This window comes from Sinocyclocheilus anshuiensis, unplaced genomic scaffold (genome assembly GCF_001515605.1).
Source record: "Sinocyclocheilus anshuiensis isolate Anshui unplaced genomic scaffold, SAMN03320099.WGS_v1.1 scaffold509, whole genome shotgun sequence".
NCBI lineage: Eukaryota > Metazoa > Chordata > Actinopteri > Cypriniformes > Cyprinidae > Sinocyclocheilus > Sinocyclocheilus anshuiensis.
This window is the reverse complement of record NW_015539853.1, coordinates 156,968-173,081: the sequence shown is the minus strand read 5'-3', so window position 1 is coordinate 173,081 and position 16,114 is coordinate 156,968. Positions and strand designations below refer to the sequence as shown.

The 16,114-nt window shown below is 35.2% G+C and overlaps 2 protein-coding genes across 4 annotated transcripts in view; both read right to left on the bottom strand.

Moving 5' to 3' along the window:
• The window catches only part of LOC107684699 (H/ACA ribonucleoprotein complex subunit 2-like protein), a 17,920-nt gene extending 12,472 nt beyond the window's left edge, over positions 1-5,448 (bottom strand). Inside the window, exons 1-2 of one of the 2 annotated variants that reach the window (XM_016481031.1) lie at positions 5,435-5,448; positions 4,156-4,162 (exon numbers count right to left, since the gene is read on the bottom strand). The gene's annotated coding sequence lies outside the window, so the exon portion shown is untranslated. Of the gene's footprint in view, positions 1-3,077; positions 3,083-4,155; positions 4,163-5,434 lie in introns of those variants that run through there. The other variant, XM_016481032.1, reaches the window with a different exon arrangement.
• LOC107684697 (actin filament-associated protein 1-like 1) overlaps positions 1-16,114 on the bottom strand; it is a 20,542-nt gene extending 4,428 nt beyond the window's left edge. For both annotated transcript variants that reach the window (XM_016481027.1, XM_016481028.1), the window contains exons 1-10: positions 16,044-16,114; positions 4,134-4,259; positions 3,753-3,833; positions 3,420-3,508; positions 3,084-3,195; positions 2,905-3,003; positions 2,606-2,817; positions 2,336-2,515; positions 1,299-1,391; positions 1,097-1,175 (exon numbers count right to left, since the gene is read on the bottom strand). In XM_016481027.1, the coding sequence (XP_016336513.1) occupies positions 1,097-1,175; positions 1,299-1,391; positions 2,336-2,515; positions 2,606-2,817; positions 2,905-3,003; positions 3,084-3,195; positions 3,420-3,508; positions 3,753-3,833; positions 4,134-4,259; positions 16,044-16,065 (1,093 nt within the window). In that variant the 5' untranslated portion in view covers positions 16,066-16,114. The remainder of the gene's footprint in view (positions 1-1,096; positions 1,176-1,298; positions 1,392-2,335; positions 2,516-2,605; positions 2,818-2,904; positions 3,004-3,083; positions 3,196-3,419; positions 3,509-3,752; positions 3,834-4,133; positions 4,260-16,043) is intronic.

The following is a 16,114-nucleotide window of genomic DNA, read 5'->3' as shown; positions in this document are numbered from 1 at the left end:
GCATACTTTAAATCAAGATCCATCTGTAACACTTGAAAAGTGAACTTAACAAGGGATGTGCGCTATTGAAATCCTGAAATCTAAAAGTGCCCAACCTTAGTTTTAAAATGAAATGATTAAAAAAAGAACTCTGGACGATACAAATAAACCAATAATTATTTTCATGTTTTGGACAATAACCAATAAATGGCTGAATGGCTAATTCTATACTATTTTGTCCAAATAAATCATTATTAAACATTAAAACATTATATAAAAATAAAATCAATCATTTGAAATGTTACACGTGAATTTAGGGTTCAAGACAATATAAAGTACTGCATAAAAAACTTTGCACACTTTTTTGCAAAAGAATTTCCATGACTTTTTCTGTCATTTACGTATACTAAATTACTAATAAATCATTTCCTTTTTGAACTTAATGAAATTATGGGTGCACATTATTAAAAATCTTGATGATACCAATAAGACGATAACTATTTTCATGTTTTGGCCGATCACTGGTAAATGGTCAATATTAATATTCTATACTATTTTGTATAAATAAAAATAAAATATTACAAATCAATAGTTTTAAATGCAATTGAATTTAGGCATCACAACATTATAATATACAGTATGAAAATTATATAATTATTTTGAGATTTACTAAAATAACATTTAACAATTTAACAATTATTAGTGCTTTAAAAATTTAACTTTAAGTGAGTTTTAGATGACAGAAAGGGTCATTCAAATGTAAAAATAGAGGAAATGAACATGGACAGTTAATTTCAATATCGGCCAATCATGATCAATAAAAAACTATTTCTAACTTTGGCTGATATTCCATTAAGTACCAATATAATGTGTATGCCAATACAAAACCTAAAAAGCAAGAAAAGATGGATGTGACTCATTAAAAAGGACAAACTTCAAACCTCAGGACACATCAAAGACACAGGAAGTACTGCACAGAGCAGCTACATCCTTCCTAATGCTATTGTTTCAGCGTGACATCACAGAAGTAACAAGAGGAAACGTTCCACACCTGGAAAACCGACTCTGACCCCAAAAGCATTCGCTAAGCAAAGAAGCTGATCGTTTGTATCCGTACCATTCTCACAGATCTCACGGGTAACGTCTCCATTGGTTGCGCTGTCAGAATCAGAAATTTGTTTATCTGGTGCCATCATCTGCAATAACCGGGGAAGAAGACAGAGCAATTATATGGATCATCACCACACTGGTCAATATTGTAAGAGTTTAGCCGTAGTGTACTCTGGGCTACAGGATGCTAGTAATCTGTTCAGCCTTACCTTATCCAGCTCTAGTTTTCGCAGTATCATCGGAGAGGATGAACTCTCTTTTCCATTAATGTTGTTTGCCAGGTTACTTACTTCCTGAATGACCTACATAGTTTTAACAGAAGAGATTCATACAACTAATAAAATAAAATAAAATCTGTCAGAACCAGATTTATTCTGATCCATGATACCACGACACACATGATAAAACTGAAAACAGTCAGAACATTAAAGGGAATAAGCTTACAAGAATTATTGCTATACAGTGATCAGGTTTGATTCTGATTGGTCAAATAATTTTGCATAATGAGCCCTAAATGCTGTATCATTGTTAAAGAAAAATCCCACACTTTTCGACTAATTCATCTCCAATATTCTGTCATTTTTGATTACCAAATTACTTTTTTTAAATAACTTCATAGATACTGTACTATCAAAGATACATTTCTAGACAAAGAGATATTTCAGAGTTGAGCATCAGCGTTGTTATTGCTAACCAAAATTAAAACGATTACAAATTTTGGCATGAAGCTGAAATAAAATAAAAGATAAAAACTTAAATTTAGAAATGTGGCCTAGGCAACTAACTGAAACTGAAGTATTGAAATAACTCAAACTAAAACGGAAATATAAACACAATAAAGGTAAATAAAAATATGGAAAAAAACAATGACAAAAGCAAATAAAAAAAATGACTAAAACATAAACTAAAATTAAAACGAAAGCTGAAAGTATAAAAATAAAAGCTAATTAAAATGTTAACAAATACTATAATAGTCTATGTAAATAATACTAAAATAACACTGAGCATAAGTAGAAATCATTACTACTAGACTTTTTTAAGATTGTATTAATTTCAAGGACTTTTTCAGGCCTGGAAATCACCATTTTTAAATTCTCTGATATTTCCAGGTTTTCCACAACAATGGGAACCCTGGATTTCCTACATAACTGTGCATGACTTGCTTCTCACATATTAAAATCATTTAAACTAATTTATTTAGTTAGTAAATAGCCATTATATTATGTCATATATTGCGATGAAGCACCTTGAGCCAGCTCTCGGCCTGTTCTTTGCTCTGTACAGCCAGCACTAGTGCCTCTCCTCCCAGCATGGAGAAACGAAGCTCATGCTTCTTGCGGCATCCATCTTTAGGCACATAGATGACATTGCAGCGATTTAGGGGGAGGTCAACGTGTGGAGAGCGATCTTTGGGATTCTTGAAGCACTGTGGAGAATAAATGCTATGTTTAGAGCTTGCCGAATTGATCAGATGTTAGATTGTCTCCCTTCTTTTAACAGTTCCAGTGCGATTCACCTGAAGTCTGTTCTCACGAATGATTGTTAGCTGCTTAGCCCATTGCCCAAAGCGTTTCTTGCGAAGCAGGAAGGCGCATTTGCGGCAGTCTTTCATTTGACCGACTGGACTCTCCTCTGAGGGCCATTGGTGCGTCCTCTCTCTGCCTTTAGTTTCCTCATCCTCTTCATCGTAGGATTCATAAGAACTGCTGAGTGCATCTGAATCATTGTCTGTTGACATCAACAGCTATAAAAACTCTATACAAATGTAGCACATTTTCATAGGCACAAGTATAAAAAACAGCACAGGTTCCTTACAGGAGTTTTTGCTGGCCCCGTTTAGACGAGTAGTTGGGTAATTGTTGTCAGCGTCTTCATAATAAGCATCCTCTATTGAGTTTGGAGGGCTGGAGTTGTCTAGTAAATAAGCACACTGTGTTAGGTTTCATAACTGTCTGTTATTGTGCCATCTTAGGCTTTAATGTGTTTGCACGTACTGCGAGTAGTTATATACTGGGGTGCTGTGCCCGGTCCGAGCGGGACGGCTTCTTCATAGTAATCATCAGGAGGAGGTGTGGTAGGGAGGTGAGGGGGTGTGTCTGTGGGACTCTGACAAAACAAAACCAAATTCAATTTAAATTTGTTTAAAATAAAATGATTTTCTGTCTAAAACACTTCAATTTGCTTTTAATTATTCTCGTTTGGCATACACTGACTGTGAAAAGTAAATTTATTCCTTGATTAACAAAATTATTAAGTTCTTTAAAAGACCTACTAGTCCAACACTTTTGAACGGTAGCGTATGTTTTTGTATTTGATACATATTCTTTTACCGATTTTGTGGGTGGGTGCTTGGACGCCTCCTCTTGCTCCACATCTTTCATCTCTTCAGGCGAGTCCCTGAGATCCTGCAGGTCACAGTCTGAGAACAAACATCAAAACTGAACAATTACAAACACATGCAATACATATGACATCCTGGGAATATGATTTTTAGCTATTTTTAGCAGCAACTGCAAGTTTTGATGTATTACAATGTTTTATGTGATGTTTCGCAAAACTGTTGCATAAATACAGAAAAAAATATGTTATTTGCTATAAGGAATTTCTTTATTTTCACAAAAAATGTAATGTTCAGGTTTTAGTAAATACAGCAATAAACTCACCAAATTCTTCAAACAATGATTCAACAAAGCTGGTACCATTTCCATAGAGAGACGTGTTCATGTATATGTCTGATCCATTCACTACAAAATAAATTTATAAATAAACAAATAATTTAATTCATTAGCAAAGTGTGTTTTACCCTTCATACATAAATTCTTACATGAAATACAACAGAGGACATCAATCATAACATACACTTTATTCCTATAATTTTTTTTAGAGTAAACTTTTTAGGAATCATTTTTAGACCTTTTCTTTAGAGTAATTTTGCTGCCTGAAATACTTTGACATTGCTATAATTATTTATGTGTGAATCTCTTTAGCGAGGCCTTGGCCAAGCATTTCTGCTCAGCTGTTATGTATTTGCTGCTCAATCTCACCGGATGGCTGCAGCTGTTTGACCAAGTTTCTGACCACACTCATCTTCTCTGCCGTGGCTGAACTCACACTCTCGTTCTCCAGCAGCTTGAGAAGCAAACTCAGCTCCTTTACCAGGTGCTCCATACCTGCACAGAGATTCAAGACAAGGACAGGATCAGTGACCAGAAACATGTTTGCAGAAGCTGACATGGGAAAATCACTAGTGCTCTTAAGATTTGTGAACCCCATTGCACTTACATACATCAGATGATCTAAATACTTAAGCAACTTTCATTTATTTTCTAATCATGTTACTAGGAGTGACTGGGCATTTCCATTCAGCCCATTTGAGCTTTTTAAAATCCGTCATGAGGTTTTGAACACAGGCCTCAGCTGTTGGACATCTGATTTCTTTGGCTGTTTGTTGAGGAAACCTTGCCAAAAGGCCAAACATGATATCCCGAAGGTTTAATGCAATAAATAAGAAATATTGATTTCTTATGGTAGCACTCTTCCAAATCAGTGCACGGTGAACAATAGCTGCACTGTAATGAATGGCCTAACAAACACAGGAAACAAGAAACCCCCTTAAGAGAAACAACATTTTTAGAAAGTCCTGGAATAAGCATTCACATATAGAACTAGTCAACAATGCAACAACATTTATAATGGTTGTCTGTAGGTGCGGGCATATCTAATTCATTTTATGAAGGAAACCTGAGGAAAATAGCTTGAATTTCTGGACCTGAAAAATATAGATGGATACTGGTTTTAAAATCCTGATCAGCATTTACTGGTGATTTAATACTTGTGTTCTTTTTGGGGTCTAAAAGACTCTATAAAAAAGTTTTCATAGTGTTATGGGAACTGATTATAAATAAAATTTCAGCTTGATGACACAAAAAAAAAAAAAGAAAATCCATTACTTATGTTCGTGGTCTGACAGTGCCCATGTATATTTAATTTTACATCATTTATTTACAATGTAATTTTAATCATTTAAAATTACTGAATTATTTCAATATTTTATTTAAAAAATAATAAAATAATTATCAGATTTTTGACTGGTGTAAACAGAGTAAAGGTTCAAGGGAGATTTCACCCAAAAAGTTGTTCCAAACCTGAGTTTCTTTCTTCTGTTAAACATAAAAGAAGATATTTTGAAGAATGTGGGTAAGCAAAAAGTTATTGTTGGTCCCCATTGATTTGCACAGTATAGAAAAATTGTCAATGGGGACCAGAAACAGTTTGGTGACCCATATTCTTCAAAATATCTTCTTTTGTATTTAGCAGAAGAAAGAAATTCATACAGGTTTGGAACAACTTGAGGGTGAGTAAATGATGACAGAATTTTAATTTTTTTGGGTGAACTATCCCTTTCACTAATACTAGTTATCATTGCCAGTTATTAATTGAATCTGAGAATGATTCTACATTCTATTAATGTTACTGGAAGAAGTTTGTTCATAACTTTAAGAAAACTTTGCCTGAACATTAGCCAAAGTTCTATACGTTCCCTGTTAGCTGGGAAACAGATTAAAGAGATCAGAGTCACACATCTTTCATGCTAAGGAATAAAAAGCAGGGGTAAGTACCAGAAACACATGTAAGCACTTCACACCACACCCCGACTCTGCTCAAGAGAGAGGGATAGGAAAGGAAAAGCCCCTTTTCAAGGCTACCTACCACACATTTGGCTTTGCTGATCTAGGAATTATTATTATTGGCCACAAGTAATTACTGCAATATGTGATCTTTCTTTTGCTTTTACCCTGAACGTGTTTTTTCTATCTGTCTGAACCAGATCAAAAAACCTGTTGCATAGCTCATGATGTTTCTTTTCTAGACCCTCACCGCTCCGAAAACAAACACTGCTTTGAAGCAGAGGTCGCAAACCACTATGCAAACAAGGGGAATTCAAAATAAAGGATCTTTTCTGGGCTTGCACTTCTATTTTGAGGATCATCCTGTTCATTCAATATTTCTTGGTATCCAAATGTGTGACCTACATGTTACAGAGTCCATGTCACGCATATTAATGTCAATATAAATAGTAACCAAAATAGCACAATTCAAAGCTTCTTAGTAATATTTATAATACAATTAAATATTAAACAATTAGTATACATTAAATATTACATTTTAGCATTACTCATTACTTCTAAATTGTACAGTGAAGATCAATGAAACAGTGAAGCATATAAGAGAGCTTGTGTCAGCATATGTACTTTAAGGGCTGTAAAAATTTGCTCTTCCGTGAGTCATTTAACAAAAAAACTATCCTGTGTAAGATGATGCAAGATAAACAATAGAATGAGGCCACAATTGTAAACACTTCAGTGGCTGAAATAAAACTAAAAACAACAACACTGATTTCTATTACTAGGTGACTCTGTATTGTACCATTTTAAAGGGGTCATATGATGCAGCTAAAAAGAACAGTATTTGGTGTATTTGGTGTAATGAAATGTGTTTATGCGGTTTAACGTTAAAAAAACACATTATTTTCCACATACTGTACATTATTGTTTCTCCTCTATGCCCCGCCTTTCTGAAACGCTTCGATTTTTACAAAGCTCATCGGTCTGAAAAAGCGAGGTGTGCTCTGATTGGCCAGCTATCCAGTGCGTTGTGATTGGCCGAATACCTCAAGCGTGAGATGGAAATGTTACACCCCTACCATATTGTGATGATGCCCTGTCAGGCCGGAGCGATGATTCAAAAACAGGAAAACCCACTACAAACGAGGCATTCGTTGCATCCAGTGGGGACATAATTATGGATTATAATGACTTATACTGTCTTTTTACGCGTTGCGTTGCATCGCGCCGCGTAAACATAAAACCATGTCTGCATTTGTGATCGGAGAAATGACTAACAACAAGCCCTACTCTACACTGCCCAAAAAACATGCTTTAAACATATAAAATATTGAGAAAGGAAAAATTTAAATTGCATCATATGACCCCTTTAAAAGAATTATGTGGTTCACACAAAAATTAAAATTTGCTGAAAATGGCCATCAAAGATGTAGATGAGTTTGTTTCTTCATCTGGAAAAAATTATAGATCCTCTGCTTTCAATGATGTATTTATCTCTTACAAACATGCAGCTTTTCACTTCACACGACATTAACTGATGTACTGGAGTTGTGTGGATTACTTGTGGATTATTGTGATGTCTTTATCAGCTGTTTGGACTCTCATTCTGATGGCATCCATTCACTGCAGAGGATCCATTGGTGAGCAGAGCAAGTGATGTAATGCTAAATTTCTACTAAATCTGTTCTGATGAAGAAACAAAAGTTGCGTCCAATTTGCATATTTGTGCACTATTGGCATTTTAGTGTTATTAGTGTGTTCACACTGAAAATATTAAGCAACAAGAAAAAGTGCACTTCAAACGCCTGGATGATTCAATTAAGTAACTGAAAAAAACTAAGTGTGGAAGACTCTGATGTTGGATGATAAAATAAACGTATATAATTTATACACTAGACAGTTGAGTACATAGAATAAGTGCATAGTGTGTCATTTAGGACACAACTAAACTCATCTACATCTTGGATGGCCTGAGGGAGTACATTTTCAGCAGATTTTCATTTTTGGGTAAACTATTCCTTTAAGTGTACAAAAATTCTAATCATTTAAATATTAAGTCTAATCAGTTTTAATACAACAACAACAACAAAAATCCACAAATTTGGTAATTCTAGAAAGAACATATATTCCAGAATGAACATCTAAGTGCATATTATTAAAAACATGCATCCAAAAGATTAAGTGGCTCAATCAATGAAATATAACATTACTCTAGGACAGAAACCTTCCTGGTTGTTGGTCAACAAAGGAGAAACCAAATAATTCACAATGCAGATTTCCAAATGCTTTTGCACTTCTGTCAGCGCTGACAGAGATAAAGAAAGCAAACCAATTAACTGCTCACTGGTCTCAACGGCTGAACGAGATGAGAAACCCACAATTTTCAGACAAAACCAAAACTGAGCTGCAATGTGTTGAGGAGGATTTTTGAGTTCTTTTAGTTCATGCGCATTGGTGTGATTTCTGTGTGGATGTCTGCACTGGATCAACTCTCTCTCTCACTCAATCTTTTTTTTTCTCACTTCTCCTTCTACTACATTACTATCCACAATCTATAGTTAAGAAAAATATTAATTATAAAAATTATTAAAAATGTACATTTTAAAATAAAAAATGCAACTTTTCACAAATTCTTTTTGTTTTTTACAGTTTTCTCCTTTACATTGGAAACTTTTCCAGAGTAAGTAATTTCCATATTAAATAGTCGTAAATTTGTGATCCTTCCTCCTCAAGTCCAAAACAAACTAAATTTCACTTCCGAATCTTAAAGAGTGCAAGATCTCCAAAAGGCATCACTCTAAATCACACCATTGATAAGCTATCTTTCGGTTGTCTTTCACTGAATTTGCTTAATGGCCAGTTAACTCCTCCTTAGAGTTTTCCTCGCTCTCAGAGAGCAGGAAACGTGAATGTGTATGTGTCTGTTAGAGGAAACAAGAAAAAGAGAGGGGCGGAAGAAGAGTAGGAGGCGGAAACTCCGCGAGCAGAGAGGAGGATGACTCTGTTATTGTACTGAGAGCAGTGCAATCACATCTGCAGGGCCACAGCTCTCCAGAGGGCCATTGTCTGGTTGTGCACTTGCTGACATGGGCAAGGGAGCAACCCGTCCCTTTTCCGAGCAACTCAAGTTCCCACACAACACTCTCCGTGCCTCTGTGTCTTCTGCTGGCCATGCTTCTCTTTGGAAACTGGGTCAAGTTTGTGGAACTAAGCACAGTCAGCTCAGTTACAGCTATTCTGAAGGCTCGCCTGTTTTTGCTGCCGTGCATCTCGTGTGTAATGTGTGGGAATGTGAGGTTGGTGAACCCCATCTGACTGCTTCAGTGGCTCTTTTAATGCATCTGTGCTGTCTGCCGGCTCTCACAGACCAAAGACACATTGTATTTAAATTTAAAGTGACAAAAGACAGACCAAATTAAAATAAAGACTTCTCTCATCAACACTTTTATTAGTCATATATGTGACCCTGGACCACAAAACCAGTCTTAAGTCGCTGGGGTGTATTTGTAGCAATAGCCAAAAATACATTGTATGGGTCAAAATTATAGATTTTTCTTTGATGCCAAAAATCATTAGGATATTAAGTAAAGATAATGTTCCATGAAGATATTCTGTAAATTTCCTATTGTAAATATATTAAAACTTAATTTTTGATTAGTAATATGCATTGTTAAGAACTTCATTTGGACAACTTTAAAGGCGATTTTCTCAATATTTAGATTTTTTTGCACCCTCAGATTCCAGATTTTCAAATAGTTGTATCTCAGCCAAATATTGTCCTATCCTAACAAACCATACATCCATGGAAAGCTTATTTGTTCAGCTTTCAGATGATGTATAAATCTCAATTTCGAAAAAATTGACCCTTAAATTGGTTTTGTGCTCCAGGGTCACATATGTGCATGTAATGAAAAAGATTAAGTGACCCAACTAGAGGTAATTGGTTTGACCAGTTTCTACAGAGATACACTTTTCTAATCGGTAATTGGTTATAGACCCCAGCACTGCCATTACACAACAATGCATTTAGTAGGAAACAATATATCCAAATATATTCATATTCAAATGTCTTGTTTACATAAATTCACTGTTAATTATGAATACATTTTTACTTTGTCAAAAGAAAAACACATAGCATTTTAAACTAAACAGTACAGTAGACATAAATACCTAACTAAATGAATGGGACAACTGATCGCAAAACAACTTAAAAGACAATTAATAATTATCAATATTTATATTTAATTAATTATATTTAAAAAACTATAATTACTTTTTTTAATTATTCCAAATGTAAATAAATGTATTAAATGAATAAATTGATATTATTTATCTATTATTTATAATGATTAGATATTAAGTTATATATAATTATATATAGCATCTAGTTATATATAATATGTATAAAAATATATGTAATATATAATATAACTAGTAAAAATAATATTTTATTATACCTTATATAATACCTGTTATGCCATTATTATTCAAATGACAAATTATACATTGAAAAATGTAAAATGATTAATATAGATAAAACACATGCATATGAATATTTAAATATAATCTTATTTCATTAATAGAAGTAAATTTAAATATTTTAATAAAATAAAATGTTTTTACTGTTTTAGTTTAATTATAATTGTTATATTGTATCAGTATCCTCAAAAAAAAAAAAGCATCTGTCAACCTATAGATCAAACGACCAAGTTGCTTTTTTATTTTGGGAATCTGCAATACAGCAATTTACATTCAAACTAAGATTTGAAAAAAGTACTTGCTTTGTTTAAACTGGGCACATTTTAAACAACATTCCAACTGAACTTTCATTGAGTGGCTCGGCCAAGTAGCTAGACAATGTGGCATTGTGAGGTTCAAAATTACACAATGACATCACCTTTGAGGAAAAGAGTACAATGCAGCGCATAGCATTCAGAAATACAGTGCAAACATACATTCACCCTAATACATCACTGAACACAATCACAAACACACTAACACTTGCAAAACAAATTCTAAGGAAAGCAGCTGTGCGGTCTTGAGGTAAGGGCATTGTGGGTAAGGGGATATGTCCTGCAGCTGTAGCTTCCTGTTGGGGCTGACGACAGCAGTTTCTATCATCCCTAACCTTCTGCTTCCTATTCCTCTCCTCCACACACCCCCAAAAATGACATACCATCAGTCCTCCGCTAACTAGCACGATCTCTCTCTCAGCTCCGGACCCTCCCATCTGAACCGCTTCCAACAAAACACTACAAAAATCATAGAACACACCATATCTACAACACGCACCATCTGTGCCTGTTTAGTGGTCTTATCCACAGACCATGTCAGGTTTCTCCTATAACGGTGAGGAATGAGGGTTCAGATCCTACAAGCTTCATATGCAGAATACCACGACCACACGATCCTTAAAAAAGCTGATCAGCTGTCTGATTCCATAGCCATAGCTATACAGGACACACGAGTAGGGCCGATACATAGAAGCAGCTTTGATGAACACCAGTCAAGGTCACATGGAGGCCACATGGATATCAGTGCGAGATGGCTATAATATAATGCTCAGTATTTTAGTGGATGACAGCTCGCTTGGTGGGGTCAATTACAGAGGAACAACAGGCCACATAATTGAAAGGGAAGGGACAAAGGCTTTGAGGATGACAACATGGTTATGGATGGCTTAATGAGCATGGGAAAAAATCCTCCTGCAACAAGTTTATATACGCGTTTTATGATTGTTTACTTCATGCACTGTGCGACCACTGAAACTTGAGATGCTTCATTTAAAGTCCTAAATATCTTTCCACCCCAAGAAATGTCTTCTGGTTGGAGGATAATGCTAACATTACAGATTCTGTAAATCACAGGGATGACGGTTTTATCATTGGCATTCACACTCACACTTTCACTCACATAAAACATTTGGAGGATTGAGTGTCTCTTTGGGATTTGAAACCAAGTATTATGCAGTTGCTTTATGATACTCTGCAACCAATCAGAAAATTAACGGCAGTCAAGAGACACCAGAGGACTAACCTGCTCATCAGCACAATGTACATCAAAAATGACAAGTGTCAGCTCATAACCAGGTTGGATTTATAGCGAAGGAACAGAGCAGCCTTTTGCTATATCTTTTCGTCTCTGTTTCTACACTGCAGTCATAAGACTTCAGGTACGCGGTCATGAGAGTTGCATTTGTACATTCTACTCAACAACAACCTTGGCTGTAAAACCTTTTATTTTTATATTTTCAGTTTTCAGCTTCATTTCAGTGTTAGTAATTTTGTTATGGGCTTTTGCCATTTTTCTATTTAGCTTTAATTTAATATTATTTCAGTTTTAGGTTTAGTAATTTAAGTACTTCAACTTACATGTATTCGCTTATTATTATTATTATTATTATTATTATTCGTTAATAACAACACTAATCTAGCAGATGGAAAACAGTTTGAAAACTGATGATGACTTTTTTTCTTAAAGGGACAGTTCACCCAAAAAGGAATATTCTGTCATCATTTCTGTCCATTATGCTGTTCAAATCTGTATGACTTTCTTTATATGTGGAACATAAAAGAAGATAATTCTGAAAAAGTGTTTTTTATGTCCATAAAGTTAAAGGGATAGTTCGTCTTCGTTCATCTTCGGAACACAAATTAAGATATTTTTGATGAAATCCAGGAGCTTTCTGACCCTGCATAGACAGCAATGCAACTACCACGTTCAAGGCCCAGAAAGGTAGTAAGGACATCGTTAAAATAGTCCATGTGACATCAGTGGTTCAACCGTAATTATATGAAGCTACGACAATACTTTTTTGTGCGCAAAGAAAACAAAAATAATGACTTTATTCAACAATTTCTTCTCTTCTGTGTCAGTCTTCGATGCATGTTCACGACAATACCACGACACATTTGTGTGCATCCTCTGCTCGTAAACAAGGAACAGCGCATCCGGGTTCTACGTCAGAATGCCGGCTTCTGCGTCAGCAGCACCACATGCATGCATCGTGGTACTCTCATAAAACTAAGGTTGAACCACTGATGTGACATGGACTATTTTAACAATGTCCTTACTACCTTTCTGGGCCTTGAACATGGTAGTTCAAGCATCGCTGTCTATGCAGGGTCAGAAAGCTCTCAGATTTCATCAAAAAATAATCAATTTGTGTTCCGAAGCTGAATAAAGGTCTTACAGGTTTGGAACGACATGAGGGTGAGTAATTAATGACAAAATTTAAATTTTTGGGTGAACTAGCCCTTTTAAGTCAATGGAGTCTGATTGGACTCCACTGACTTTCACTGTATGGACAAAACCAGTTGAGACACATTTAGAATGACTAAAAAAAAAAGCTAAAACATGTATGCAAATCTTCCTTGAAATTCTTATCTTTCAGTTCTAATCCCTGCTCCTACCCATATCTTGTCTGCTATTTTGCATGACTAATGGGATTGAGGAAGGTTGATTAGGAAAAGCTCTTCCAGCTTTATCCCGGATCTCAGCATCTGACCTTCTTTCATTAAGGGTTAACACGGTCATCCAAAGCAAGCCCCTGTGATGACTGCCTTTGATTTCCACCCTTTGAGGACACGAGAGCGGAAGGGCCTACAAGGACCATTCCAGCCCTTCTGTACCGTTATAACTCTGTGTGATTTTTCTACAGACAAGAGCCGCCCTTGACGGCTGTGTTTAGGCTGAGGAATGCTGTAGTGAGAGACAGTGTCAGGCCTGTGCGGACCCATCAGGCTCACAAGCTGCTGAAGAGAGAAGCCTTTGTCTGTTTGGCCATGGGTATTTATACATGTAAGCCATGTGAATAAGGAACTGGAGGAATCGGTGCAATTCAGACCCCTCACTCCCACCTTTCACAGTTTTCATCTTGAAAAGTCTCGCATCAAAGGCATTAAGCATATTTTCAAATATATGACTAGAACTGCTGTTAATCAATTAATCAGTGAATTAAATAGCAATTGACCCTTAGCCGGAAGTTTGATTGACAGGCAATCTGACCAATCATAACGCAGAATCTGCCATTTTGTTCGACAAACAAACCAGACAGGAGAGTATATTTAATGTCATTGGACTTGAACTTGAAAAATGGTGTGTGTATTGATGTCTTTCTGTGGTTGAAAAACAAGATACTTTCTGATGTTCAATCATGTTTATTTGGTGCTATAACTAGTAAAGAGATTATTGGTTCACGTGCTGCTTGAACTGAGGCACTATAGCGATCTGTCATGATGCTTTAAAGAGCCACAAAATGGTATTTATTGTTTGAATTTCTTAAAAAAAACAAAGACAACATTTGAAACTTGAGACTTTGTTTCATACCTGCTCTGCTTTGTCTGTTGGCGCATCATTAGTGTCCTCTTTGCTTCGCGATGTATTTTTCACTGCGTGAGAACATGATGTGTGGCGTGAGAGTGCCATGGCTTGTCAGACATAGCAACAGTAACTAAGGGAGGCGGGTTTTTGCGAAGGGTCAATTGGGAAAAAAACAAACCATTAATTTAACTACTAATGGCTGCTGAAAATTCAGCTTTGCAATCATAGCAATAAATTACACATTAAATTATATTAAAATAGAAAAGTTGCTGTAAATGGTAATAATATTTCACAATATTACTGTTTTTACTGTAGTTTTGATCAATTAAATGCAGCCTTGGTAAACATGAGAGACCTCAATAAAAAAAACATTTAAATAAAATAATTTTACAAAATACAAACATTTTAATTTAAAATGTACATATTACCGACCCCAAACTTTTGAACTGTTTTTGAACATAACAAAACACTAATGATTCATAGCAGAGTAAGAGCACACAGACCCTACAGTTTTCATAAAATTTGAAGGTGTGAGGTTCACCTATGTGTCTAAACTCACTAATGCTCCTCACAAGAAGCAAGCAAACACTTAAAAGGGCATTTCCAAAATCCCCCTATAACTAAAAACAGCAACAAGTAGCTGATGGGCTGTTTTTTCCTGGCATCCATGCAAACAAACTCAGAGTTGAACACATTCTCAAGCGGATTTCCTGCATGAGGGGCAAGGAAGTCTTCTTTCAGATCATGAATAGCCATCATGCTGAACTGGCCTTCAACCAGCTCAGAACAGCAGGATGAAGGAGCTGATAGCTGGGTCAATGGAAATTTAGGGACATGAAGAATGCAGGATGAGAGGAATATATTTTTGTATATTTTACAGCAGTAATCCGCAAAAGGAGGTGTATTAATGTAACAGGAGTTAAAATTTTACTGTTATTACTTTTGTAAACAGTATATGCTTTCCTTACACTAGACATATTCATTTGGGCCTTTAAAGGGGTCATATGATGCGATTTCAATTTTTCCTTTCTCTTTGGAGTGTTACAAGCTCTTGGTGCATAAAGAAGATCTGTAAAGTTGCAATGTACAGTATGTGGAAAATAATGTGTTTTTTTAACCTTAAACCGCATAAACACATTTCATTACACCAAATACACAAAATAATGTTCTTTTTAGCAACATCATATGACACCTTTAACAAAATATAATTTTGAGGTACACAAAAGAAATGAGAAGAACGATATTTTGTCAATATAAGTGTCTTTCCACAAAATAGCAGCCTTTTGATTTTAAAAACTGAATTTTAAGTATATTTATTAAAGCTTTTATACATAATAGACTTAAAGTATGCATTTAAGAGCAATTATATTTTAAACATTTTTATTTACTGTAGAAAATCATGACAACAGGGTTGACTATTCCAGATGGTCCCCTACTTGAAGGGTTCACATGCAGAAAGGGTGATTATGTCATTATGATGTCATTATGCCTTTTTAAGGAATTGTACATCATTTCCGTAAGGGGGAGTTGTGATGCTAACAAAATTGGCACACACTGTATATTCTGGGGACATAATAACAAAGAAATGTAAAAAAATATATATCCACCAAACTCTATAAAAAATGGTTATAATTGTAATTATAAATAATTATGTATAAAGTAAATAATTATTTACGTTTATGTTCATAGGGGAACAAAAAGCCATTCTTTTCGTGAAATTACCCTAGTCTGACACAGATATAGTGATGCTTTCCATCCATTCATAACCATATATTGCATCACTAACAGAACGGTTTAAGTGTGTTTATAAGGTTTCCTTTTTATCTTAAAATATATATAAGAATTGTGTAATAACATCAGATTCACTTTCCAGCACAGGTACACAGAAAAGATGCGATTGACTTAGGCTACTTTAATAATGTTAAAACATTCAAATAACGCATTATTACTTATTTCGAAGACAATAATTGTATGGCTGTTTTCGTGTGGGGAAAAAATCATACTCACAAGTGGAATCTGTGATCTCCATGTCGAAGAGAATAATTTTCTTGAGTACTCCGTAACAGACTTCAGCAGTC